Here is a 26,585-nt window from a genome sequence, read left to right on the forward strand (position 1 = left end):
CAGACTGCCAGGCTTAACACAGAGGCTAGTTTTTAAAAATGTTCGTCCAAGTCTTCCACTGCCATTTTCCTTTTCTTCTGAGAATATTGAACACCAGTCACTGCCTCCGGGTCCTTTTTGGTATGAGGTACATTGTATACTGCTCACATGTGCTCTACAGAATAAACAAGGGACAAAATTGTCACAAAACCAGGTTTTTATTGTGAAAAAAAAATCTGATAAAGGGAGAAAACTCAAACTGAACTTTTGAAATGAACAAACAAAATTAACCCCCTTTGTAAGTTTGTTTTTAAAACAAATCTATTTTTAGTCGTGGCGACCTTGACATTGGAGATATTGACGTGATTCTTTCGTGCGACACACCGTCCCATGATGGTGAACAAATGTGCCAAATGATTTTAAAATCTCACAATGAATGACATAGTTATGGCCAGGACTAGCTCATTTATGGCCATTTTTGACCTTTGAACTCAAAGTGTGACCTTGACCTTGGAGATATCAACGTAATTATTTCGCGCGACACACCGTCCAATGATGGTGAACAAATGTGCCAAATGATTTTAAAATCTGACAATGAACGACATAGTTATGGCCCGGACAAGCTTGTTCCGCCCGCCCGCCAGCCTGTCAGCCAGCCCGCCCGCATTCGCCAATCTAATAACCAGTTTTTTCTTTCGGAAAACCTGGTTAAAAATCATAAAAATGTCTAAGCTTAAGCAAAGAGTTATTTACATTCTAACTATAACAAGAGATTGCAAAGCAATATGGTCCCCTACCTGTTAAACTTCACTATTCTAAGTTTGTTAAATATATTTGTTGCCATAGCAACCAGAATTCTTGCATTATAAACAACATGAAATGACGTGCAAAATGTCCTTATTGTCATCTGTTCATGTTTCAAGTTTCATGAAAAAATACTTAGAGCTTTTAAAGTTATCCCAGGATCCAGAAAAGTGTAACTGACTTAGACCAATATATTGAATTCCAAAAAGACAAAATACTTTCAGGTGGTTAACATTAAATAACTTATCTAGCCCAGGGCATGACAATATTTACCATGAATTTGTGGCCCTGTAAGTCCTCTAGGTAAATGCACTTAAAGAGCCGCTTTGCTGTTGGATTCTTTCCCTGCCAAACTCTGCAGTATCTTCCATCAACTGGTCAATGGTAATTAAAGCACATAATGAAAATGTATAGGGAACGTAATTCATGAATTGTTTTAAATTTTAAGTTGTTAAATGGTCTTTAGAAAGAGAACTAAATACGAAGTGAATACATCGCCAAGCAATAAGCATAACCTAATTTGGTGGTTATGATTAGTACAAATTTATTATTGCTATAATTAGAATGATGTGTAATTCTATTGGTATGAAAATGCACACTCAGATACCTAAAAACCAATTCCGTTGGTTTAATTTTTTATTTACAAGCAAATACGTTGAATTGATATCCCCCGCCAATATGCTTCTGGACACATAAGTGTTATATTTGACACTCAAACCAGCATTTTTTAAAAATACAAAGGGCCATAACCCCGTTTTTAACAGATGGTGTACAATTCCATTTGGCGTGCATCATCCTCTTATCCATATATATACTCGAACCAGGTTTCAATGAAATCCGCCAAAGCACTTCCAGAATAAGGCCTTGGACACATAAAAAAGTATTTTTTCAAGATACAAAGGGCCATAACTCTGTTATTAACTAATGGTGTACAATGCCATTTGGCATGCATCATCCTCTTATCCATATACATACTCATACCAAGTTTCAGTGAAATCTGCCAAAGCACTTCCAAGATATGGCTACGGACGGATGGAAAGACGGACAGACGGAAGGATGGAAGGACGGACAGACAACGCCAAAACAACATCCCTCCGCCTATGACGGGGGAAAATAATAAACATAAACACCATTAATGAGCATTGAGTGCGCAACATGCACAGTACAAAACTTCCTTAGCCTCAGTTCCATAACCTTGCATGATAAAATTCCGATACTACATTCAACGTTATTAATTTCTCCACATAGGTCTTATTAATTTCTTTTTTCAACCTGCAAACTTCACTAAGTGAAAATTTGGGTGACAGCTGCTTTTAAACTAATATTTGCCATACTAAAACCTCAAATATCACATAAAAAGGTCTACAATAATGTCATAAGAAGATTAAATTTAAAGGAATATTTAGAAATAATAAAAATCACAAACCTTCAGTTGTTGTTCTATTCCTAGACAGACTGCTCAAACACTGTATGCATCACTCTTTAGCAATATTTCATGTCACTTTCCAAATGATATAAATACATAAGTATTTTAAGAAAGTGTTTTTAATGGAAAAACTAATGAACTCTTCTGTTTGTTAAATTTCTTTAACTTTATTTTAACAAGTTAAACCAGTACATTGTCCACCATGTTTCATGTTTCAATCTAACAGGTAAACTTTCTGTATTTGAATTCAGCCAATTAGAAAAGGCTGTTATATCTTATAACCAATAGATTTGCAGCAAACATACCCAACATCTGATGCACAACACTTGCTGACCTTATCAGATAGATTGTTATTTGACAACCTGGACTGGCTGAGTTTGATATTGAGAAAAAACAGTGTGTATACCACTTGGACAGGGTTAAGGAATTTAAACTTGTAGAAATTGCTTTGAAAGTAACAACTACTCCTACTTCTGCAGAACTACTACTTTAATTACTACAGCATCAACAACACCATCACCAACAACAGCAACAATAACAGCAGCAACAACAACAGCAACAGCAGCAACAACAACAGCAGCAACAACAGCAGCAGCAACAGCAGCAACAACTGCTACTACTGCAACAACTGCTACTACTGCTACTTCTATTGCTACTACTATTGCTACAGAAACTGTTAATGCTACTACTTCTACTACTACTACTACTACCACCACAACCTCCACTGATATAAAAAAAACACTATTGCTACTAAATCAATTACTACAACAGCGACACCTACTACAACAACAACAACTACTACTACTAATACAGCTACTACATCTACAACTACTACTACTACTGCTGCTGCTGCTGTCGCTACTATGAAGTCTATTTGGCTATTTGTAAGTGTAAGGTGTTCTATATGTGTTCTTATTCCTCATTAGAACTTTTGTAGAACTTACTGGTTCTTAAAGCGTTCTAGATGTGTTCTAGAACTACATTTTAAAACATTTTTAGAAATTTCTTGACCATATTTTGTCCATGAAATGTTCTAAAAAGGTTCTTGAAATTATTGGAACAGTTTCAGTTCTAAGCCGTTTTCCACAAATGTTCTGGATTTATTCTAAAAAAACTGTTTTGGAACAATTCCAGAACATACATTTTAGAACACAAATATGGAACAGTTCCAGAACTGTTCCAATTTCTAGATCAAATTTATAATTATCTGTATTGCATTTTCTTTTAAATACAAAATACATGATGCAAATAAATTCATACATGTATTAAACTACAAATACATTTCAGACAACCAGCGAAAATTTTCTAAGTTATTTTCCATTGATTTCTATCCCAAGAAAATGTATAAGTTATTTTCCATAACGATTTCCGTTGAAAAAAATGGCTAAGTCCAACTTTCCATGGTGTTTTCCATACATTCCGTGGAAATGCATGGAATTTTAGTCGAGATTCCGTGGAATTCCATAACAGCTTCAGATGGAAAATTGGCAAGTGGATGGAATTCCATCAAATTCCATGGATTTCCATCGATTTCCGTAGAATTCCATAATATTTTCTATGGAATTCCATAGAAAAGTGCTAATGACTATGGCAGATCTACAGACGGGACTTACCTGACATACCACAATGGACTCCACCATTGCAACACTGATGAAATATTGTAAAACATGTCATGGTCATAGAATTAGGTACACAAAATGTATTTTTTATAAGATTTTTAGTAACAAACAGTGCACTTAGTATACTATATGTATATATATATATAACTATGTTTTACTTTAAAATTGTGTATATTTTAAGAGTGATTAAAACTTAAGAAAAGTTTTTATGTTTTAACAACTGGATAAACAACAAGAGTATTGCATCTTCTGTACTATATGTTTGGCTTCAAGCCTTCAACTAATTTAAGAAGATTCTGATAGGTTAATCGGTATTACAGTTTACCCATTAATAAATTAATTATTGGTGTTTGTTGAAAAATGATTCATTATGCTTCACACCTTTATGAATTGCTGTATGTGTAAGCATATGTTATGACTTTATATTGCAAAAAAATATATTAGACTTCAACATATTAATAATTGTTACTTTAAAACAGTTTTGAACGTTTTAAGACACCTGGGGGCTAATGTCCTAGCATGCACTTTTTTGAAGGGGCTTATGTCCTAGGGGCAAATGTCCGTACCCAATAATGGTAAACATTATAAATTTTGAGCTCAATTTTATCAGTTAACAATTCATATATATATATAATTGAAAGAAAGTGTGTATTTTATTTAATAAGTATCTTTGTGTCTAAATTACTGTTTGTTTCCAGTAACCTTTGAGGCTAAAATTAAAATAGAAAGGTAGTAAAATCTTTTTTTGAATATATTGGTATGAAGGGGAACTTTTGAACAATTCATGTTTTTTGTATGATATTATGCATGGAATAAGGGGTAAAGTTCAGAATTTGAGGGCAATAATTATCAATATAATAAGGGCAATGTTAAGAAAAGTTCTGAATATTCCATGTGTTGCTTTATGCAGGGGTTATACATTTTTATTGCTTAATATATGCTTTTGAAGTTTTTAAATCATATTTACTGTTCAAAGATTTCACTTAGACCTGACCATGTATTAGCAACTTTGAAATGTGCCAGGTTCTTAGCAAAAAGGGGTGCTTCTATGTCAAGAAATGTTTTGATAACATGAGTTTGTGTTTTTGTGTCAACACATTCACGTGTACTGCAACTTTCACACATGCAAAGGTCCTTCTTGGGTGATGACAGCTTCAATACGGTCTTGTATATTGTCAAAGCAATCCATTCAGTTGTGAATATATTATGAAAAGTCGTTCTATTGGTCAAAATTACCCGCCCACTCTATTTCCATGGATCTAATTGGATGAAGTATTAAATTATAATGTGTGCAAGGGAAAGGGAAAATTTTTGTTTCAATTTCTGCATTACCATTTGCACAACTTTTTATGCATGAGGGCATGAAACTTTTAATTTAATATGAAAATTTTCTTTCATGTTTAACAGAATTGATATCAGACAAATTATAGTGATCTTAGCTATAAATTACATAATGTATTCATATAATACATATTTATTATAAATTGTAAAAGAATTTTTTAGTAATAATAATACATTTCATATATTTTCCAGTCATATATGTGCTGATGGTTTCCTTTAAATGAGTTAAATAAATTCGTTCAGGCTAGATTCACATATATTCAACACTGACAGGATTGGTCTGTCATACTTTTTATGTCCCCCAGTCTATACTGGGGGACATATTGTTTTTGCCCTGTCCGTTTGTTTGTTGGTTTGTTTGTTGGTTTGCACAAACTTAAACATTGGCCATAACTTTTGCAATTTTCAACATAGCAACTTGATATTTGGCAAGCATGTGTATCTCATGGAGCTGAACATTTTGAGTGCTGAAAGGTCAAGGTCATGGTCATCCTTCAAGGTCAAAGGTCAATTATATGGGTCAAAATTGCTCATTTTGGCCATTTCTTCTGCAATATTCAACATAGCAACTCGATATTTGGCATGCATGTGTATCTCATTGAGCTGCACATTTTGAGTGGTGTAAGGTCAATGTCAAGGCCATCTTTCAAGGTCAAAGGTCAAATATATGAGTCAGATCGCTCAATAGGGGACATAGTGTTTCACAAACACATCTTGTTTACATTTAATGATTACAGGATATAGTGGGTCCATTTGCCAAAATTGGTGCTAAATACGCTTTAAGTTACCGTCCATGTTTTTAACTTTATCAAATTATATTTCTGATACAGTTATTAAAAGTTTACTGTAAACATTCTAATTGATGTTAATTTATTTAAAGATATAATATGCTAGGTAGCTCATAAATGTATATTTTGTTAATCTACTATATAAGTGACTGCAGCTAGATTTCACAACTGCTGTGACTGTGGTGTGAAAAGACAGCGGTTGAAAACCCCTCTGTTTTATCGTTATAATATAATTTCTTTAAATGGTTAAGAAAATTAAATTACTTCATTTCTATTAATATTTTGTTGATATTTGAGCAAATGTTCATGATGCAAACTTATCCCTTAAAAAATGTTTTTTTATTTAATAGTCATGGTTTTATGATTTCTTAAAGAAATTCATTAGAGATAATTCACCTTTATGCCATTCCATAAAGCGTACATTAAATGCCGGATTCACCGTCCCGAGGTTCCGCGCGTATATTTACATAACGGTTGGCAAAAAAAGATATGATTTATATCTGAAAATAAAGCTAATTAACACAAACATCTGTTTCAATTAATTTTACTATTGTTCATCAACTAAACAGACACCAAAAATAAAATAAAATCATGATTTTCATGTTTCCCATAAGGCAATTTACGGACTGCAACATTGAAAAACAGGAATTTTGACAATGGCAAAATCGAGAATAGTGCACTTTGTGTATGCCTTATTTTGATTAAAATATTTTCGCAGAAGTATGAACTTTTAAATAGAATAATATTTATGAGTAAAAATGCAATGCAATAATAGAATTGTTATAAGAGCCGCATCACAGGAAAATGGTCCTTAAGGCGATTGCGACCAGTTTGGATCCAGATCAGCCTGCGATGGAAAGGGTAGCCTGGTCAGGATCCAAACTGTTTGTTACTCAGTCAGTACTTCTTACGATAATATGTCATAGTTTTCTAATTGTTTTCGAAAATAGTGATTTTTCAAATTTGGAAGATATAATATTGAAACATTATATTTTACAGATCATGTCAGAGACTACACAGACTGTTACAGATACAGCAGCCGGTAAGTAAACCAAATAAATTAATTCTGTAGAGTTGAGTACGAATATAGATTATTAACTAACCTGGCTTTTTATGCCACAGCAGCATCTGCTATGCGGTGGCATATAGTGATTGACTTGTGTGTCTGTCTATTACACTTCTAAGAAAATCTTCTCAAAAACCAGTAGGCCAATTTCAACTGGTAAACTACAGACCAATACAGATTGCCATGAATGATGCCGGATCGTATCCGTAGCTAATTCAGTATCAACTCAGTGAATGTGTGACTGAGGCATTAGTTAAGTTGGAAAATGGGCCATGTAATATAAAAAACTGGGTCACTAGGTCAAATCACAGAAAAACATTGTTAACCATGTACATCAAAATGTATATACAGTCCAACCCCTACTCCCGGTCACCTCTCATCCGCGGTCACCCCGTGTAGGCGGCCGGTCTGTGCCGCGACCGTTGATAAACACTATATAATGCACCCCTCATTACTGGTCACCCCTTTTCTCCGGCCGCGGAGAATGTAACAGCTTGCCGATATGGTCAATAATTACCGGTATTGCTCTAAATGTCGTTATTGTTTAAATAATAATGAATGAAAATGTTGTTTTATGGCTGATATTAGAAATGAAGAAATAAAATTATTTTAAGTCTATACATTTTGTAATACATGTACACATATTTACCACTTTGTTTATACAAAAATTGAACAGTTAACCATGCACTCATCAACTCCAGACTCCCTATGACCCAACCCCCTCTTAAGAGGCCACCCCGCTTAAGCAGCCAATTTGGCCGTTTCCCTTGACTGGCTGCTAAAGAGGGGTGGGACTGTATCTTGAAGTTTTACTTGTGGGTAATATTGATTCAAAACCACCAAAGATCACTAGGTTAAATAATATTGAGAAAAAAAACTTATAAGTAGCAAACATCTTTGAGCAGATGAGGGCTTGTAGGATCTATGGTGGGTCCTGTTTAAGGAGTCATGGCTTTTTCTATGTATGACAATATAGAATATACAAAAAAAATCTCAGGTACTTTCAGTACTTGCTTGTTCATTTAATAGTTCAACGAAGGAATTGTGTCAATAATTTCTCATAATATATTTCAGCCGATCGGTTTAGAAGACACCTGAGTACCACCATGAGTCAGGTGTCTGACTGGAGCCATCAGGTCTTGGCTCAGCATGGGCAAGAGCTGATAGCTGCGCTTCCCACCTTAGGGAGACCTCACAGATCTGTGACACCCGCACGTCCAAGGAGGGCCCCGATCCGCCGACAACCCACAGGTGACAGACGTAGATCCACCATTTTGAGATTCAAAGCTTGTGCGCTTGACCACCCGCTCTACACATCAACAGCAGCAGTGAATCACACAGAGTTGATGTCCAAAGGTCTGGGTAGGCGACCAGACACCACCTTCACTCTTCCGACTAGTGGGACACAGTCTGACCTGAGAAACAAGATCATTGAGTTGTATCCTATTCTCCACACTATACCTTTTGAGTTGATGGTGGGTCAGGCAAGATGCAAGTTGGAGTTGATTCAGAGGGAAAAGTCTCTTCAACAGCTTAAAGATGATACCAAATCATGCGGCTTTGTTAGACTCTGGGTCCTACCAGACTACCACATTGGTCTCCAGATAACTGCTCCTACACCAGCCGCCTCAATGCCAGCCGTCAGGACCATGCCAGCCATCCCATCAACGCCAGCCATCCTGACTACACAAGCCATCCCGTCAATGCCTACCATTACGTCTACGCCAGCCATCTCATCAACGCCAGCCGTCACCACTATGTTAGCCATCCCATCAACGCCAGCTGTCACACTTACGCCAGCCATCCCGTCAACGTCAGCGGTCACCACTACGGCAGCCATCCCGTCATCGCCAGCCGTCAGGACTACGCCAGCCATCCCGTCGTCGCCAGCCGTCAGGACTACGCCAGCTGTCAGGACTATGCCAGCTCTCCCGTCAACGCCAGCCGTTACGACTACGCCAGCCATCCTGTCAACGCCAGCCGTCAGGACTCCGCCCGCCATCCTGTCAACGCCAGCCGTCAGGACTACGCCAGCCATCCCGTCATCGCCAGCCGTCAGGACTACGCCAGCCGTCAGGACTACGCCAGCTGTCAGGACTATGCCAGCTCTCCCGTCAACGCCAGCCGTCATGACTACGCCAGCCATCCTGTCAACGCCAGCCATCAGGACTACGCCAGCTGTTGAGATTGACAACGATTTCCAGATTGACATTCCAGAAATTCAGGTTGGTTTTAAGTACAAACTGATCCATATCATGTATGCCAAGCTAAATTCTGGTGTAATAATAATAATAATTACACTAGAGGTCACATTTACTTGCTGGTCTTCATGAATATTAGTCGTTAATCAATAAGTTCTAGGCCGATTTTGTAAATGGGTCATTTCTGATAAAAAACTAGGCCACTAGGTCCAATCAAATAAGTGGTTTGATCATAACAGTCTGTTTGCATTTTGCTCACATCTTCCTTTTTTATCCTGTTGGATAGTTGTTTTAGGTGAGCGATTTAAGGCCTTCATCATCTGTGGAATGCTGCTTTGATAATATCTTGCATTTGGTGTAAAATAGACATGATAGTGTATAACAACAACACAAATATGCCTTACACAAAATAAATATGTTCCTTCTTTGCACATCATATGAATAACAGGGGGCTATAAATCAGCATAGTACCAAGCACTGTTTAAGAATAGTGTATTGTTGATGGCACACGTGTTAACAAAAATTGACATCCCCATACAAAATCTGTTAATGAACAATCAAGTTGCACAAAAATAATATGGGGTATAATATAAGAAATAGGATACACCACTTAAGATCTTATGGCCTTTTAGTGACCTCCCAGTCAGCCCCAAACATATAGCAGACCTCAGTGTTTTGGATTGGGCCCCTTTTAAGTTTGGGGCAGACTCATCCATCACTATAAGGCCAAAAGACCCTAAGTTGTTTGTACAATTTCTTAAATAACATATTTCTATTACAGAGTGATTCCCTATATGAGCCAGCTGGGACACCCACAGTTCTCTTTCGACGTCAACAGACTTTCCTTGACATAGCCAGGTGAGTGATCTGTACTAAAGTGTGTGGAAAAATGGCTCATTTGTTTATGAAGATCCTCTTTGTCTTAAGCTACCATTTCACTTAAAGAATGTATGCTCCATAGAAATTTATGAACAAGTAAAATATTTCTAATCTTGAAGTGAACTTTTTTATGCCCCTGGTAGGGTGGCATATAGCAGTTGAACTGTCTGTAAGTCCGTCTTGTCTGTCCGTCCATCCAAAAACTTTAACATTGGTCATAACGTTTGCAATATTGAAGATAGCAACTTGATATTTGGAATGCATGTGTATCTCATGGAGCTGCACATTTTAAGTGGTGAAAGGTCAAGGTCATCCTTCAAGCTCAAAGGTAAAAAAACACAATCCAAGGGAAGTATTAAGCTTTAAAGGGAGATAATTTCTATACCTGCCAAATGATAAATAGAAATATTATTTCAAAGCGGCGCAGTAGGGGGCTTTGTGTTTCTGACAAAAACATCTCTTGTTTTGTCTTAGACTTGAAGCAAAACAAGAAGCAAAAGTCATGTGGTATATCCACACTGTAACATAAATACTGTTGATGGCTAAGCAGTTACCAGCCTCCTGACAGTGCACTTAACAGTTACTGTTAGCTACAGAATGGTCATTAGGTAATATTGTTTGATATCCAACAGTTGAAGTGCCTGGTCAGATGGCATGTGATCTTACTCTTTGCTTCTATATCCAGAATTGGCATCTCAAGCTTCCATTTTGTACTGTTATTAGTATTAAAAAATTGACTTTGCCCTTACAGAGACATTGACCAGCCTGCTGACCAGACAACCAACCAGTCATCAGCCGTTCTGAATGAGTACATCCCTGCGGTTCAAACAGCACAACCCATTCCGTAAGAGCATAAGATTTTTGATGTGCATGAAATGTTATGCATGATATCTTAAATAATCTTTATTTTTGAATGAAGTGTTTTGATTAAAGACATTGTTTTTTAAATTCATTATCTTGCAATGAGGCTTCTTTCGCTTTTTTTTTCATATCCTTGTTGTAGAATAAACACTAGGCTATCAATTTCAAAAGAAAGCAGATTAATTATATACATGTATGAGCTACCAAGCAAATGGACAGACCAAGCCAGGATTTAAACTCAAAAATCAATAAGCAATGTGCTTTACACACTGCATACCGGTAACCTAGATATTTTTGATGCAGAAGAACCTTTGTAAAATTTGCTAGGATGACCACACTGAAATTAGAAAATATCTGATTTTTTGTATTGAAATTTACCAGATCCTTGTCAAAATAGAAATTTCTATTTCTATCAAAATGTAATTTTATTTGAGATTTTGAATAAAGATATTTTTATGAGATTTTGTATATTTTTTAAAATAAAAAATATGTTTCTGCAGACCAAGCCGTATAACAGATACTGCCAGAGAGCAGCTCAAACAACAAGCGAGCATGTGCATCACTGGTCCCATTACAGATCCTTTGCTCCTGGAGGTGAGACGTAACCACGTCATGAAAGACGCCCTAGGCACCTTACGGTACTCACCGAGTGACCTCAGCAGCAAACTGCAGATCAAGTTCATTGGTGAGGCCGGTGTTGATCTCGGTGGTCTCCGTCGCGAGTTCTTCTCCCTCCTTGCATACCAGTTCAGCCATTCAGCGCTTACATCAGGTAAAGCTTATCATCTAGCATTGGAACCATACAATGTCTGCCAAGTGAACAACTTGATAGCCATATTTTTTATTATAGTATTCTTTGCATATTCTTAGAGACCAGCTTTTTTGTTGGCATCTAAATAAGGTTTAAAATATCAAGCTGTCATTGAAAGTTAAAAGTTAAAAATCCATAAAAGTGTAATGCAAGAAATACTGAACTCAAATTCACTTGAAAAATTCAAGTATGTGTCACATGAATTATGAAATGACCTCTAGTATTGTACATCTATCAATTATAATTGGCCTGTTGATTTAGTTGTATTTTCTGGTCATTTGGGATTATAGAATGTAAACATTATTGTTATAGTAGAATACCTCTTAAGCCGGTGCTAATGGGCGTGAGTGGTGATGCATTCTCCATTACCAGAACAGACCGAATTAAACCGGGTCTGCTATTATATTTCTAGGATGCATTTTGTGCTTTCAAAGGAGACACTTTCAGAACTAATAAGATAGAGAACTATAATGGGTAACCACAGAACATTATTCCCTTATGTGTATTCAAATTCCTTATTTGTATTTGGTGTTTCAGGTTCTCCCGGGCGCCTCACATTAAGAAAGAACTTTGTGGAGCGTGAGAAGAACACCTTCTTCTACCTTGGTCAGCTTGTGGCTCTCTCCATTCTTCAAGATGGTCCAGGTCTGCCAGTGTTTGCCGACTGTGTGGTCAACAAGATACTCAACATCACAAATGGTGTCAATCCAAATGACCTCAATCCAGACTTGGTGAAAACACTTGAAGAGGTATATATTATAATATGTGTTAATGACATAAAATAAGACCTATGATTCTTGCATATCTGACTGAGATTTCTGCTGCCTGCTTTCATTCATGCCAGGAAACCCCTTCTGGCACAGGGGGATGCCAGATGACTGGCATGCAATTTAAACATTAAAATTACATCAGTGCATTGTTCTCGATGTTAATGTTATGGCGTTTCGTCACTTTCTCTTAATGATATCATAATACCACGCTTCTTAAAATATGCGTCCGTAATAAAAAGAAAGCTTAAACAAATTTCATTTCAGCCGTAAATCATTCCATTTTACAACTTGTTAAATATGTATGCAAGAAAAAATATTTATCACTAGTTTTAGACTCAGACCAGAATTTCCGGCCCTCGAGTAACTGTTTTGGCGGGAACTCAGCTAGCAGTTGATCCCGCCAAAACAGATACTCTCGGACCTGAAATTCAGATCCTGAACTACAACCAGTGACTGAAATTTATAATATGTAAGGAAAAGACATGCAATGTTATATAGTCAACCAACTTCACACACCCTATCCAAGTAGCAAATATTATTTGCATGAGTAATAGCTCAACATAATTATTTTTTTTTGACATAGTCAATTCTTGATGAAAATTGATTTGTTTGTGCTGAAATGGAGTTAAATGCAGTCCATCTGACTCGGGTAAACGGATCATATAATAAAGATGTATAATTTCAGATGACAGATGCTTCGACTGACCGTGAGCTCCAGGACCTTTATTTTAGCATCTATGACGAGCGAGAGGCAGCAGGGTTTATCCTGCCATCTAACATCTTCAAGAAGGACCACATCCCCCTCCTGCAGTCGGCCCTTGTTAACAACATGGTGTTGAACTGCAGAGATGAACTGGACCAGTTCATTGAAGGTAATGTGATATTATTATTATTATATTGAGTAACTTAGCTCCTCCAAATGTAATGAGATGTTTTTGCAAGCTGGCTTGTCAATAGATTTTCCATCAAGTTAAACACACAATGATACAAGTTATTTTCAATAAAAAATAAAAAATAGTGAAATTGCTGCTGATCAAAATCTAAAAGCTTTCATGTATGAATCAAACATTTTGATTAAACTGCCTTTAGTGCCATTATATAAGATGTGTGTTTGATAATTTATTAAATTGCATTATATTCATTACTGGGTCGTTTTAAATAACATGCTTTTTATGAATCAACTTCATATGACTAGACACTATGTTTCATTTGAACATGTAACTGTGTGATGATTAAATGACTGTTTGTAGCATTAACTCAATTTGATATTATCCTTCCAGGTCTACAAACTCATGATGTTCTGACCATAGTGAGACAGGAGAAGTTGACCTGTCTATTCAGTGGTGGTAAGCCGCCAGTCACTGTTGCCGATGTAAGAGGTCTGATGAACTTTAAATATCGCGAAGATATCAACCGGGAGGCTGACCGGGAAACTGGCCAGCAGTTTGTTCGGTTCCTTCAGGCGACAAAGGGTGATGGCGCCACCATCAACGGCATTACCCTGAAGCCGAAGGATGTCCTCATGTGGATGTCGGGTTCAACAGAAATCCCAGCTGTGGGTTTCCACAAGCAGATTGACATTGAGTTTGGTGGCGAGGAAAGGGTCAACACTTGTGCACTTTGTGTTACGTTAAAGCATCTGACGCCTGCTGTTGAGGACCCTGTTTTGTATTTTACAGAGCGTTTGATAAACTCATCAACATTCGGTGATATGTGATATTTCTTTATGTTATGGAGATAAGATCTAATGTTGATGAGTTTATCAATCGCTCTGTAAAATACAAGACAAAACTCCTCACCAAACTCGATGTCTATTTGCTTGTGGAAATAAAAAAAACAAAAAAAAACGTTTTTGTATTACTGTTTTTAAGTGTTTTGTAAATATTGTATAAATATATACTGGAGTTAAACAATTTGTTCATTAACTAAAGTTGCTGAGCCACAGTTATCAACATGTTTCCAAATATAGTTTTTCCGTATTACTTTAGCAATATTGTATTAGTAAACAAGCTTTAAAAAGTTATGCACATGTGCCGACTTTCAAAAAAAGTTCTTGCGAACATAAATATTAAACCAGGGCCCGTATTCATCAACCAATTCTTAGACTTAAGTCTAAGAATAAAGAATATTCTTTAAATAGGATTATTAAAAAATTGCTTTAATATTAAGTCAAACTTGACATTAACTGTCTCTATCTAATTCATTCGTAATGAAGAAATTTCCTTTACGGACATAACCATCACTGGTTGCCTGTATGTTTTCAAACCATGGGCATAATTTTCTTGGTTCAAAGTATATTCTTAAGTCTAAGAATGGGTTGGTGAATACGGGCCCAGAATGGTACAGGATCTGTAACTTACCTAATGTATATTTTTTTTCTATTAGTTTGAGAATTGAGATTGTGTCTATTAGTTTTAGACTTGACATTGTGTCTATTAGTTTTAGACTTGACATTGTGTCTATTAGTTTTTGAGATTGTTATCAAAATAAACTGTTGCTCTTGAACGAATTGTGTTTATTTTTATTCCTGTATCATGTGCTTCTCCTTCAATCGAAAATAAAGTCATTCCTGTTAAAATGCACGACATATTGTTCATGAAAATGCATGTTGACCTATTTGAAGGGTATTGATATTTATTGCAGTCACTCAGATGTTGGTGCCTGTGTGAAAGTTATGTGTGCAAGACCTTATTGATGATGCCAAAAACAAACATCATCTTTTAACAACCATATTTTGTAGATATTTAAGGAATAACAAGCAAGAACTGACAGTTCATCAAGTCCTGTACCAGAGTATGTAAAAAGGAAAAGAGTCAAATATCCATAACACCCTAAAAGTTTTCCGAAATAAATTAAATTCATGGGACACAGCTAGTGTACCATTAGACAACCTTGTAGTGTTTAAATGTTAATCCTCAGGTAGTTTTCAAAGAGTAACCATAACAAAATATTTTCTCTATACTATATATAAAAAGGGCTATAACTTATTCGAAAATAGTCAAAACCAAATAAGAAGCAAACAACTAGGATACACAAACTCCACCTTTATACCATCTTCATACATATTGTGACCTGGTTTTGCAAAGATGTCCTCACAACTAGGACCTGTTTACCAAGGAATGTTGGATGCCGATATGACTGGTATAGTGATTGTCTCTATGAGACATGTGAGCAAAAAAACATGCCAATGCTCTACAGGTCAAGTTTTGAACGATATTGATCACTAAATATGCCTCTGTTATATAGGTAAAGTTTGAATAGGGTCATTTTTGGTTTGTGAGCTATTGTGATCGCCATGTGTCTGCTGTCCATAATTGTGATGCACTTGTTTAATATCAACTATTATACTGTTAACACTTCAGAGGTCACATATTTTGACCAACACTCATTACTATTACTAACAGCAAAAATGTGACTAGAGTGTTACTTTTAGACCTGATTACCTAGTGTTTGACCTTGCACAACATGTACAATTTTACAATTGAATCATCAAGATGTATACATCTAGCTATTTTGATAAAGAGTTTACAAATTTCTCTTTATTTGACCTAGTGATCTAGACATTGACCTATCATGTTTTTTTTTTAATTATATAAGTTCTCCATGTTAGTTTATTTTTTTTCTTCTTTGGCTATATTAAGTGCAAGGCGCATTTTGGCTTTGTGTTCACCTTCGATTTTGATAGGCAGTCATTGGTTATTGAATTCAGTGTTTGTGTTGATATACCGTCTCAAGGTACTTCATTCGATAACACACCTACTTCGAAGGTACCAGAGTAGTGTTTTCCATTACCTCTGTATGTTATACATTGAACTCACAGTAAATAAGAATCTGGATTGAAAGGTTGGTGTAGGGTATACCTATGAATAACATTCTGCTGGTGTACCTCAGTAAGGCTGGGTACTTCGTCATGTATGTTGTTTGCACTAACAAACTGAAGGAAACAGTAACTAGAGTGCGAACGTTGTTTTTCTTTAATTTGACCTATTTTAATAAGTCAAGTGAACCATGTTTAAATTTGACCAAGATATCATTTAGGTGAACATTCTGAACAAGTTTGATGAGGAAAAAACCTGACCTCTAGAGCAATGTTTTCCTATACTATAAACTAGTGACCTAGTGTCTGACCCAACATGACTCTCAATCTTGACCTAAATTTAATTGAGATACAACTTCTGGCAAGTTTGATCAGCGAATTTGAAAGAACTCGAGTATTAAGGGTGAAATGTTTAATGGTCACAAAATCACGGCCACAAACGTTCATCTTGTCACTGTGTGTCAGGTGAGCTTAACATCAAATATCACTTTCAAAATCAACTTTATGTTTTTAAAACAACACAATCGCTGAAACATGACATTGAGTATAAAAACTTCATATATCTGACATACATCAGGGTTTTCATTAGAATTCTTTGTAGCAGTCTTTTGAATTATTTGAGGAGGCCAAGTTTTTTTTAAAATAAAGGTGCCAAATCGTGGCTTTCGAGCGATTTTTGGCACATATTTTACATGTATTTCCCCAGTTAAAAAAGAGGATATTAATGTGAATTGTTAAGAAAAAATAAATTCCTCAGGTTACATCAACTCTCCGGGGTGTCGATTGTCCCAAATTTGAAATCCTGAAAATAAAGTCGGGGTCGAAGGGACCGGGCCCTAGCTTTATGTATAATTTCTGTACAGTACATAACATGTATTCTTTACAGTATTAATGACAATCTGAATTAAACAAACACTGGAAGTTTTAACATTTTAATAAGTTATAACTTCCAATAATGACAATGACATTTCAAAATATATAACTAAACTAATTTAAATGACTAGTCCACAAGTAGTTATTGCAAATAAGAAGAAACAGTAACAAGAGTGCCAAACTGTCACAAGGTACGCCCGTTCGAAGGTTTTGGACACCATGCTCAATGCTTGAAAGTGTCCTCAAGACCTAGTTATTGACCCGGCATGACCCATATTTGAACTTGACCTAGATATCACTTAGATGTAACATCTGACTAAATTTGGTGAAGATCAGATGAAAACTACTTCAATTAAAGAGCGGACAACATGCTTAATGCTTGAAATGCACTATGTGACCTCGTTTTTGACCCGGCATGACCCATGTTCGAACTTGACCTACATATCATCTAGACACAACTTCTGACCAAATTAGGTGAAGATCAGATGAAAACTACTTCAATTAGAGAGCGGACACCATGCTAAATGCTTGAAATGCACTAAGTAACCTCGTGACCTAGTTTTTGACCCGGCATGACCCATATTTGAACTTGACCTACATATCATCTAGACACAACTTCTGACCAAATTTGGTGAAGATCGGATGAATACAATTTGAATTAGAGTCCGGACAAAGTGGCGCCGTTGAAAATGCACTAATTGACCCTATGACCTAGTTTTTGACCCGGCATGACCCATATTCGAACTTGGCCTATATATCAACTAGATGCAACTGCTGACCACGTTTGGTGAAGATCGGATGAATACAATTTGAAATAGAGTCCGGACAAAGTGGCCCCTTTGAAAATGCACTTATTGACCCTATGACCTAGTTTTTGACCCGGCATGACCCATATTCGAACTTGGCCTAGATATCAACTAGATGCAACTGCTGACCAAGTTTGGTGAAGATCGGATGAATACAATTTGAAATAGAGTCCGGACAAAGTGGCCCCTTTGAAAATGCACTTATTGACCCTATGACCTAGTTTTTGACCTGGCATGACCCATATTCGAACTTGGCCTAGATATCAACTAGATGCAACTGCTGACCAAGTTTGGTGAAGATCGGATGAATACAATTTGAATTAGAGTCCGGACAAAGTGATGCCTTCCGCCCGCCGCCCGCCCGCCGCCAAGGGGTTTCACATAATACGTCCCGTATTTTATACGGGCGTATAAAAACTGTAAACATCTTTATCAACTGTCAAACAATAATATTCAATATTATGATCCTCTATTTAACACAATCGCATTTTACCAAGAGAATGTGACTAGCAATTCAAATAGAATTACCAAAGGAGTAAGTTACCTTAAGAAAAATAAAGTCTGATAAACATCACAAGAATTAAAACAATTATACTGAAGCATTTTATGAGCAAATACTAGAACATTTATAAGTAATACTGTGTTAAGAGTACACAATAAAACAGTACAATAACAGTGTTTAACTCTTAGCACATGAGATCATTTAAACAGTTGCAAAAATTGACCTGTCAGACTGACAAAGAACAATCTCAATATAATGAACCTCCACTTAACACAATAACATTTTACCAAGAGTTTATGACTAGCACTTCAAATGAAATTACCAAATGAGTATATTACTTAATAAATTACAGTCTGATATCAGATGAGTATATGTCTGGCACTTTAAGTGACATTAACAAATGAGTACATGTACATAACTTAATTAATAAAAGTCTGATAAAAAGAAGTGTACATGTTATGAAAAGCACAAATAAAATACCAAATGAGAATATTGAGAGATAATGAGAGTCTCAATTATCAAGATTTTGATAATAACAGATATACATGTATTAAAAAACATTAAAACATGTACTAACACCAATTTGACTTTAAATAGTAAATTTTCCAGAATATAAAACAGTTTCAGGTGATTCTAATCTAAACTATATTAGAATATGACCCAGAATCAGATAGTGAATTATCGGATGATGATTGTTATGGCAACTAGACTAGTTGCCACAACAATCATCATCCGATAATTCACTATCTGATTCTGGTCACCATATAAGCAGTTTCATGTAATCATAGCTTGGTCACTACACAGAATTGCAAAACTCAACACATGCCAAGAAACAATCCACACCCTGGTGGTCACTCTCAATGTTCAAAGTTTGTGTTAGTCTTGTGAAGTCCTGCTCATTCAGAGGACAGTCTACATTTGACACATTGGTGATCATGTCTTCTCGGGGGGCTACCTCGACCTCATCGTCAATACCATATTCAGTATGGTCTTGGATGTCTTCCTCCGGAGCACGGAACACCATGTCGTCGATACCCCTATGACCCTGTCCAGCTTGGCGCATCATGCCCTCAATGTAGAGCTGTGTGGGGGTTCTACCTCTTTCACTGCTCAACCTGTGGCAGTTCCAGCCCTCACGGAATATGTCTAACGCTCGCTGGACACGAGGCACAAACACGTGATGAAGGCACCACATGTGCACTGGATTTGTCAAATCCAACTGTCCAGACTCCTCAAGATGTGAAAACAATCCGTGAAACACGTTTGTTGCACTGGCAAACAGGTCACGCCACATGCGTTCAATCCGCTGATTGTGGACGCTCCTTCCCGTGATGAAAGAACCCCGACGAGGTCCACGATGCGCTATCATAAACGCCCCAACGCCGGTATTTTCCAGCCCGTGATCGCTGCGGACTCTTGATGGGACACCATAGCACTGGGTGCCTGTCATGAAGGCTTTTGTCATCGTGGTAGCCTTGTTGTTGGTTGCAGCTTGGAGGAAAACACACATCCGCGAGAAGCCATCAATGCCTCCGTGTATGACAAAACCCCATCTGAAAAAAAATAAAAAATTGTACATACTTGAATAGATATTACAATGTAAATGTACTAAAATTGCAAAGTATTTTGTTTGATTTGGTGTTTATATATGGCCTCAAGTGGAATGGGGTAACAAGTCAAACCAAAATAATTGGGCCCAAATTAGTCACAAAATTCAAATCTGTTGAATATACCTTCTTATCTAACTGTAACCCAAATTTTAAGTTTTTAATCTTATACAATTTAGGCAGAAATTGAAGAAAACTGATACACAGTTTCCACAACATTCTAAAAAAAGCTGAAATTAGGAAAATGGAATTTTGAGCAATTAGAGCAATTTAATGCATCTTTTTGGCATATAACGCAATATTTAAATGCCTCCCCAATCAACAAACAACACCAAAATTGCACAAAATATGTGTTAGATAACATTTAAAATTTAGTTTGATGTCATTTATTTTTCACAATTTCTGCCAAAATTTGACTGAAAATTATCCAAAATTCCACTATGTCAGCTTTTTTTTTAGATGCTTGTTCAATATGGAAACAGCAAAGATTTTTTTTATAAATATTCTAAGTTCATTGAGGTAACGGTTAACGGTAATATAAAAGGTTTATATACTTTCTCACATGATTTTTGATATTAGGGCCAAAAACAGCCTTTCAAGTCCCCACCCCTTTCAAGATGATTTAAGAAAAAATATTGCCTCTAAAGCGTTAACAAGGTTTTTCTATTATTTAACCTAGTGACCTTACTTCTAACTTGACTTAGAAAATAAGATATCACCAAGGTTAACATTTTGACCAAAGGTATTTATTTAATCAACCTATTTAATCTTAATTTGTTAAAAATACGAATCATAGTAATTTTGTACCTTATCAATTTGTGGTTTCCATCTATGTGCCACAATGAGTTTGGACCAGCAACATTGTACACCCTTCGCCGAATCGAGTGACACCATCGCATGGCTACAGCTGCTTCGTCAACCCGGATCAGACTGTCAGCAACACGTTGTCTTTGAACCCGATGTCCTAGACTCTGAAGATGTCCCTGAACCATTCGTTGCCCAAGTGTCTGATTGCCATCTGTTATCTCTCGGACCAGATTGTCAAGTTCCTCGTTGGAGATGCTTGAGTACCTTCCTCTGATGCTTATACCATATGACCTGAAAATATATAATAGAGAATATTTGTTTATTTTGAGTGAATATGAAATATATACCTCACTGAGAAGGGAGAAAATATGTTTTGCTGTATGTTTGTGCCTTTGCAGCAATCAAGATCTTGTGTTGTGGCTCCCCATGCAGTGCAATCTGACTAAAGTACTCGATTTTCCCTTCGTCCAGATCTTGAGTTGAGATTGTTTTTCTATTTTAAACAATCAGTTTTACCAAATCGCTATACAAGTATTCATTTAAATAACATGTTTCAACTGCACTTCTGTATCTTCAATAATATAACATTGTTGCCTTATACAACACTTGCATTATCTGAGAAACTGTCTTGCAGTTGTTCATTTTGAATTTTAGGTTGATTTTAATTCGTAAAAGAAGTACTTAATGACTTCATTTTATAAAAAAATGAAATCACTTCCTAAAAATTGCCACCTTGTGATTAATGAACCTAACTAATACCCATTTAACATTCAATAATAATGTGTCAAAAGGGCATAATATTATCTGTATATTAAAACATTTTCCAGTGGTTTCGGTTTTTTGGGACACCCTGCATACACAATGTTTTTTCAATTGACTGGATAACATACCTGAGGCTGCGCTTAATAACAGAATCTGACACCTGAAGCAGACTAGCAATAGCTCTTCGTTTGAAGCCTGCTTCAACTAGATACTCCAGCTGCTCTCGACTAATGACGTAAAGTGGTCTGCCTCTGGTTGTAGTCTGTTTTGCGGCGAAGAAACCAACGAGAGGCTGCAGCGTCCTGAAAAGATAAAATCAACAAAAGTTACAACACAAATAATATTATATTATAGCGGTTACTAGATTTACCAAAAGCGCGCGCTTTCGGTATCGGTACCGAAAGCGCAAAAGCATTACCGAAAGCGCACTGTAAAATGTATGTTATGGAAATAATCAGTAAATCAGTTAAATTTCCAATTGAAGTATAACTGAAAACTTGTGTATAAATGCATTTTTCATGGAATATTTCGTACAAATTTGTTCTCAAGCGCGCAACATTATGACAACTAACGCTGTATAAGTACAGAAAGAGCAATGTCAGTACCGAACCCGCACTGTATAATGTAAATTACGGGGAAAAAACTATTAAAGAATTACCAAAAACATGTTTATTAATGCATTTTCCATGGACTTAACCGTACAAAATCGATCTTAAGCGCACTACATTGTGTCAAATAACGCTTTCGCCTACTAAAACAGCATGCCGCAATGATGACGGAAATCAATTGTGTGACAATAAACACGAAGCAACGAACCAGTCTTTGTCTGATTATTTGTTGTTTTGTTAACCAACCAACAACTGAATGCTCCTGTTAACAAGTGCATAGAAATATTAACTGTATCAAGATAATCACTTTTGTTGATATTATGATTAGTTATAATAGTAATAACAAGAGCACCGCCTACGACTCAAAGTCAATGTACGTTGGATTATTTCATCTTATTACCTAATTGGTCGAGGATTGGTTTAAGATATTGCAGGCTTCGCGAAAGCCGGTCAATAGAAACAAATAGTCCGCAAGTAATTGGATCGAAAATTATTTAAATGGTCAGGGAAAATACTAACCTCTTTCGCTCTTCAATTGTCGACATCAACGAGTCGATAATCTCACACAACCGTTCAAAAATGGGATAACGGGTACACATACGTCGTGCATTCCGACTTAATGCTGTCAAAGTGATAAGACTAGCTTCACACAAATTTGCATCTGTATCTTGCGTCATTAAATTTCTACATAAAGAGTGAATAATGCGAGTTGCTTCTTCTCGAAAACCTTCGACGTCCGCCATATTTTTTTGGAAACCGGATATGGACTAGACCGGTCTTAGGACTTAATAATATTTATTACTTGAAACGATTTTAGAATAAATACCGTCAAGTATAGATACTTATTTATTTATTTTTTATTATTTCACTTTTGATATTTTTATCCATTTTGTCCTCAATTAAAAAGTTTTTTTTAAAACGATTATTATGAATAAGTCTGAAGGAAAAGCGGCTCAAGAGACGAGTGGTTTGATTGGCTGTTCAGAAAAATTGTACGTCGACGTACAATATGTGCGTCGACGTACAATATGTACGTCGACGTACATTTTTTGTACGTCGACGTACATATTGTACGTCGACGTACAAATTGTACGTCGACGTACAATTTTGTACGTCGACGTACAAAAAAATGTACGTCGACGTACATATTGTACGTCGACGTACATTTTCATTTAACCTAGTTGGTCTTGTTGACTTTTGACCCAAATGGTACGCCATAAGCGACTAAGCAAATCAATACACGAGGATATTCAAGTGCAAGATACCTGTCAATGACCCTGGCGAGTCGGTAGACTGCGCCAGCTGTAACTGACCTGGTTAAATCAGATTTGCCAATACCTTGTTAACGTCTCTGATTAGCTAACAGATTGTTGACTATCCAATCAGATCTGTAATAACATACCACATATGGTCTTCTGCAACTTCAATCAGCATAAGCTCTCATCCTGTGTAAATTCATTAATTAAAGAATAATAACAAAAACTGATTAGCATTGAAGTTCGGGTGGGTTCATTGATTGATATTGAGTAAAGAGTTTTGTAAAGAGTCATTGTTATCTTAGTCTTCGTCCTTTACGGGGACTTCTTTTATTTTAGAAAATAATTATCACAAATTACACCTACTTGTTATTTAATTCCTACTGTACAGAAGAACACGTGCAAATGTTTCCAATTATCAGTTATTGCAAACAAATAACACCATCAGCGTACATATTAAGGAGGAAAAAAATTGTTAACGATCATTTCACGTTTGTATTTGCAACTATCAAAAACTACAAACCATGCAGACATGCAAACATGTAAGTTTTTTTTACTTTTGCTATTTTTGTGTTGTTCTCAACATTTATTAACTAGTTATACGATAAGTTACATACTTGTGGTGTGGATGATTCTGGCCATTTTTCAATGTTTTACTTTTCAAGATCCTATAAAGTTAAGCACTGTTCATAATAAAACTTTACAACAAAAAATATTGGTACAAAATCACATTGTTGTGTCATTTTTAGCCAAACTGGCGGTAATGATACTTACACTAGGCTATAGATAACAAGCGTATTTGCGTTATAAAGCAATTAAAATAACCAAAATTGTAATTAAATTCAAAATAAAGCGTACCAAAGCGCAAATACAAATTTAATAACTTAATTCCCGTAAAAAACATTAGGTCACGAAACGAATCTTACGAACACCGGGCGTATTTTTTTAGACTGTAAGTTAATAGATACATAGTTTATATGCCGTCCTATGAAGAAAAGAAAGCAGTCTTTCCAGCGGTTATCAATCTTTGGGGTATTATTGTAATTATTCGCAGACCGGTCCGATTTCTACTTTCATTTTCTGAAATAATCAAAATGGTCAATCGTAATTGTTTGTTGTTATGTACACTACTTTTTTGTAATTCATTTGTATAAATATAGTAACCTTAGTAGATTTTTATTATACTATATATGTAATTCCCTTAATTAACCTATTGAGTTAATAAACCCAATTTAGCTCAAAAGTAGGGGGTGAAAATTTTTGCTAAAACTCTATTGAATTTACAAAAACCCTATTGTCAGAAACAGGGGGTAATTTTCCCAATATACCCCAAATGTTATCTAAAGCCCTGGAACATAAACGACATTTCTCGTACAGGCTAGAATTTGGTACATTACCAGTATGTATTTCATACTGAAGAATAACTCGAAAAGTGTCAACATATAAACGCATAATCGTGAATCCAGTTCAAATTTTAATACAATCCAATTTCAAGGATATCTTAAATAGCAATGAACAGAACGGGTAATTATTTTACATATGCATATGCCATGGCCAGCTAATTTTAACGAAAACACGTGTTTGGAATTACAGTGAGGTGGTGTATTTTAACTCAAGCGTTATGACGTTATTTGATGTAAACATGGTAACACTTTCGAAATGCCTAAAATTATATATATATATATATATATATGATAGATAATTGGCATTGCGAAAGTGTTATTATTAGAATCAATGCTCAATATTATGTAAGATCCTCTGTTATCTTGCAGCGTTTGTAAACAGTTATATTCTAAACCATATTAATGTCTACTGTTTGAAAAACTCAAGCATAATATATTTCTATTCTTCATTTGTGAGCAGTAGGTGGATAGGGTATAGCTGAAATGTTTATTAATATGGACTATGAAGCAACAATAAACAATAAAAACACTTACCGGTAAGATTATTTAATTTTATGTGTATTCATTGGATACAAAATAAACATATGAAGTACTTCTAGAATGTACGCATATAACAATTATATAATACAAGTCGTGTATAACTAGCAGCAAATGTAACTTCTCACTTCTCCCTTATCCGGTCTTACGTCTCCCTTATTTCCTGTCAAGAGAGAAGTGATTTTGCCCTAAAATTTGACTCTAGGCCGACCCCTGAATACATAATACACATTTTACAAATCAGATGCAATAACATAAAGTAAGTCAAAAGCATGGAATACATATCAAGCCTTGATAACAACATTAAACATTTTACTGTTATGGAGTATAGTTTCCGACTTCGGCTTTCAACCAGACAGACATACAACGACTAATTAAGTGAAATCAGTCGCGGACTTGCATGTTTAAAATTGACGCGTGTCTGTCTGATCGAAATTTGATGGCGAATCCGTTATTCCGTTACAAATGTCAACAATTTACTTTTTAGTTGTTACTTCACAATACACAAGTAAGCACATTGTACTATAAATTATACGTGGACTCATGACAATCGTGTTTTCTAACTTCAAGATGCGTGCGAAAGACTGTCATACAATCCATGGAAATCCTTTGGTATCACGGACTTTAACTGCATCAGATGCAGATATTTCGATTTTTTAATTGGGAGGTTGTTGCTGTATAGGTTACAACCAGGTCTATGTTTGAAACATGAACCGTGCGAGTTCTAACACTTCTGGCTTTTAGGATGTCGATGAAGTCGGAATCACCATGGTTTAACTTATATTGAATCTTCCCTTCGGGCAAGTATTCCAATATTGACTCTAACAGTCACAATTGGTGATCCAACTCCAGTACCTGGGTGTATTGATGGGTAAAAGGCAAGTTCATCATATCTCTTTAAGAACATGTCGTTCACATACCGTACCTTGTATGGGGTTTTTACGACATGTGGCTGAAATCATGTCTACGTACATTTGCGGGACGTAAATCGCCTGTTTTCTTATTTTGCGTTCAATACACCAATGAACACTTTCACACTCCATTTGCGCGTGACCTCTTTCA

General features: G+C 36.0%; 3 protein-coding genes across 4 annotated transcripts in view; 2 read left to right on the forward strand and 1 right to left on the reverse strand.

Moving 5' to 3' along the window:
• The window catches only part of LOC127850945 (beta-hexosaminidase-like), a 97,122-nt gene that overhangs the window by 31,886 nt on the left and 38,651 nt on the right, over nucleotides 1-26,585 (forward strand). The gene's annotated exons all lie outside the window — the stretch shown is intronic.
• Nucleotides 8,630-15,050, forward strand: LOC127850976 (uncharacterized). The gene is made up of 7 exons (XM_052384378.1): nucleotides 8,630-9,248; nucleotides 10,006-10,082; nucleotides 10,855-10,947; nucleotides 11,465-11,736; nucleotides 12,313-12,524; nucleotides 13,231-13,417; nucleotides 13,826-15,050. The coding sequence occupies exons 1-7, from the start codon at nucleotides 8,655-8,657 to the stop codon at nucleotides 14,260-14,262; spliced, it is 1,872 nt and encodes a 623-aa protein (XP_052240338.1). The 5' UTR covers nucleotides 8,630-8,654; the 3' UTR covers nucleotides 14,263-15,050.
• On the reverse strand, nucleotides 17,282-23,219 carry LOC127850988 (uncharacterized). The gene is made up of 4 exons (XM_052384404.1): nucleotides 22,847-23,219; nucleotides 21,848-22,021; nucleotides 20,958-21,248; nucleotides 17,282-20,096 (listed from the first exon to the last, which is right to left on the reverse strand). The coding sequence occupies exons 1-4, from the start codon at nucleotides 23,068-23,070 to the stop codon at nucleotides 19,340-19,342; spliced, it is 1,446 nt and encodes a 481-aa protein (XP_052240364.1). The 5' UTR covers nucleotides 23,071-23,219; the 3' UTR covers nucleotides 17,282-19,339.

Source organism: Dreissena polymorpha, chromosome 1 (genome assembly GCF_020536995.1).
Source record: "Dreissena polymorpha isolate Duluth1 chromosome 1, UMN_Dpol_1.0, whole genome shotgun sequence".
Taxonomy (NCBI): Eukaryota; Metazoa; Mollusca; class Bivalvia; order Myida; family Dreissenidae; genus Dreissena; species Dreissena polymorpha.

Bases quoted from the DNA above. Each gene is read 5' to 3' on its own strand.
- LOC127850976 (XM_052384378.1), top strand. From the start codon at position 8,655: ATGCCAGCCGTCAGGACCATGCCAGCCATCCCATCAACGCCAGCCATC. The intron at 10,948-11,464 runs GTAAGAGCATAA...ATGTTTCTGCAG, and splicing joins CAAACAGCACAACCCATTCC to ACCAAGCCGTATAACAGATA. The intron at 13,418-13,825 runs GTAATGTGATAT...TTATCCTTCCAG, and splicing joins ACTGGACCAGTTCATTGAAG to GTCTACAAACTCATGATGTT.
- LOC127850988 (XM_052384404.1), bottom strand. From the start codon at position 23,070: ATGGCGGACGTCGAAGGTTTTCGAGAAGAAGCAACTCGCATTATTCAC. The intron at 22,022-22,846 runs GTTAGTATTTTC...TTATCTTTTCAG, and splicing joins ACAATTGAAGAGCGAAAGAG to GACGCTGCAGCCTCTCGTTG. The intron at 21,249-21,847 runs GTATGTTATCCA...ATATATTTTCAG, and splicing joins GTTATTAAGCGCAGCCTCAG to GTCATATGGTATAAGCATCA.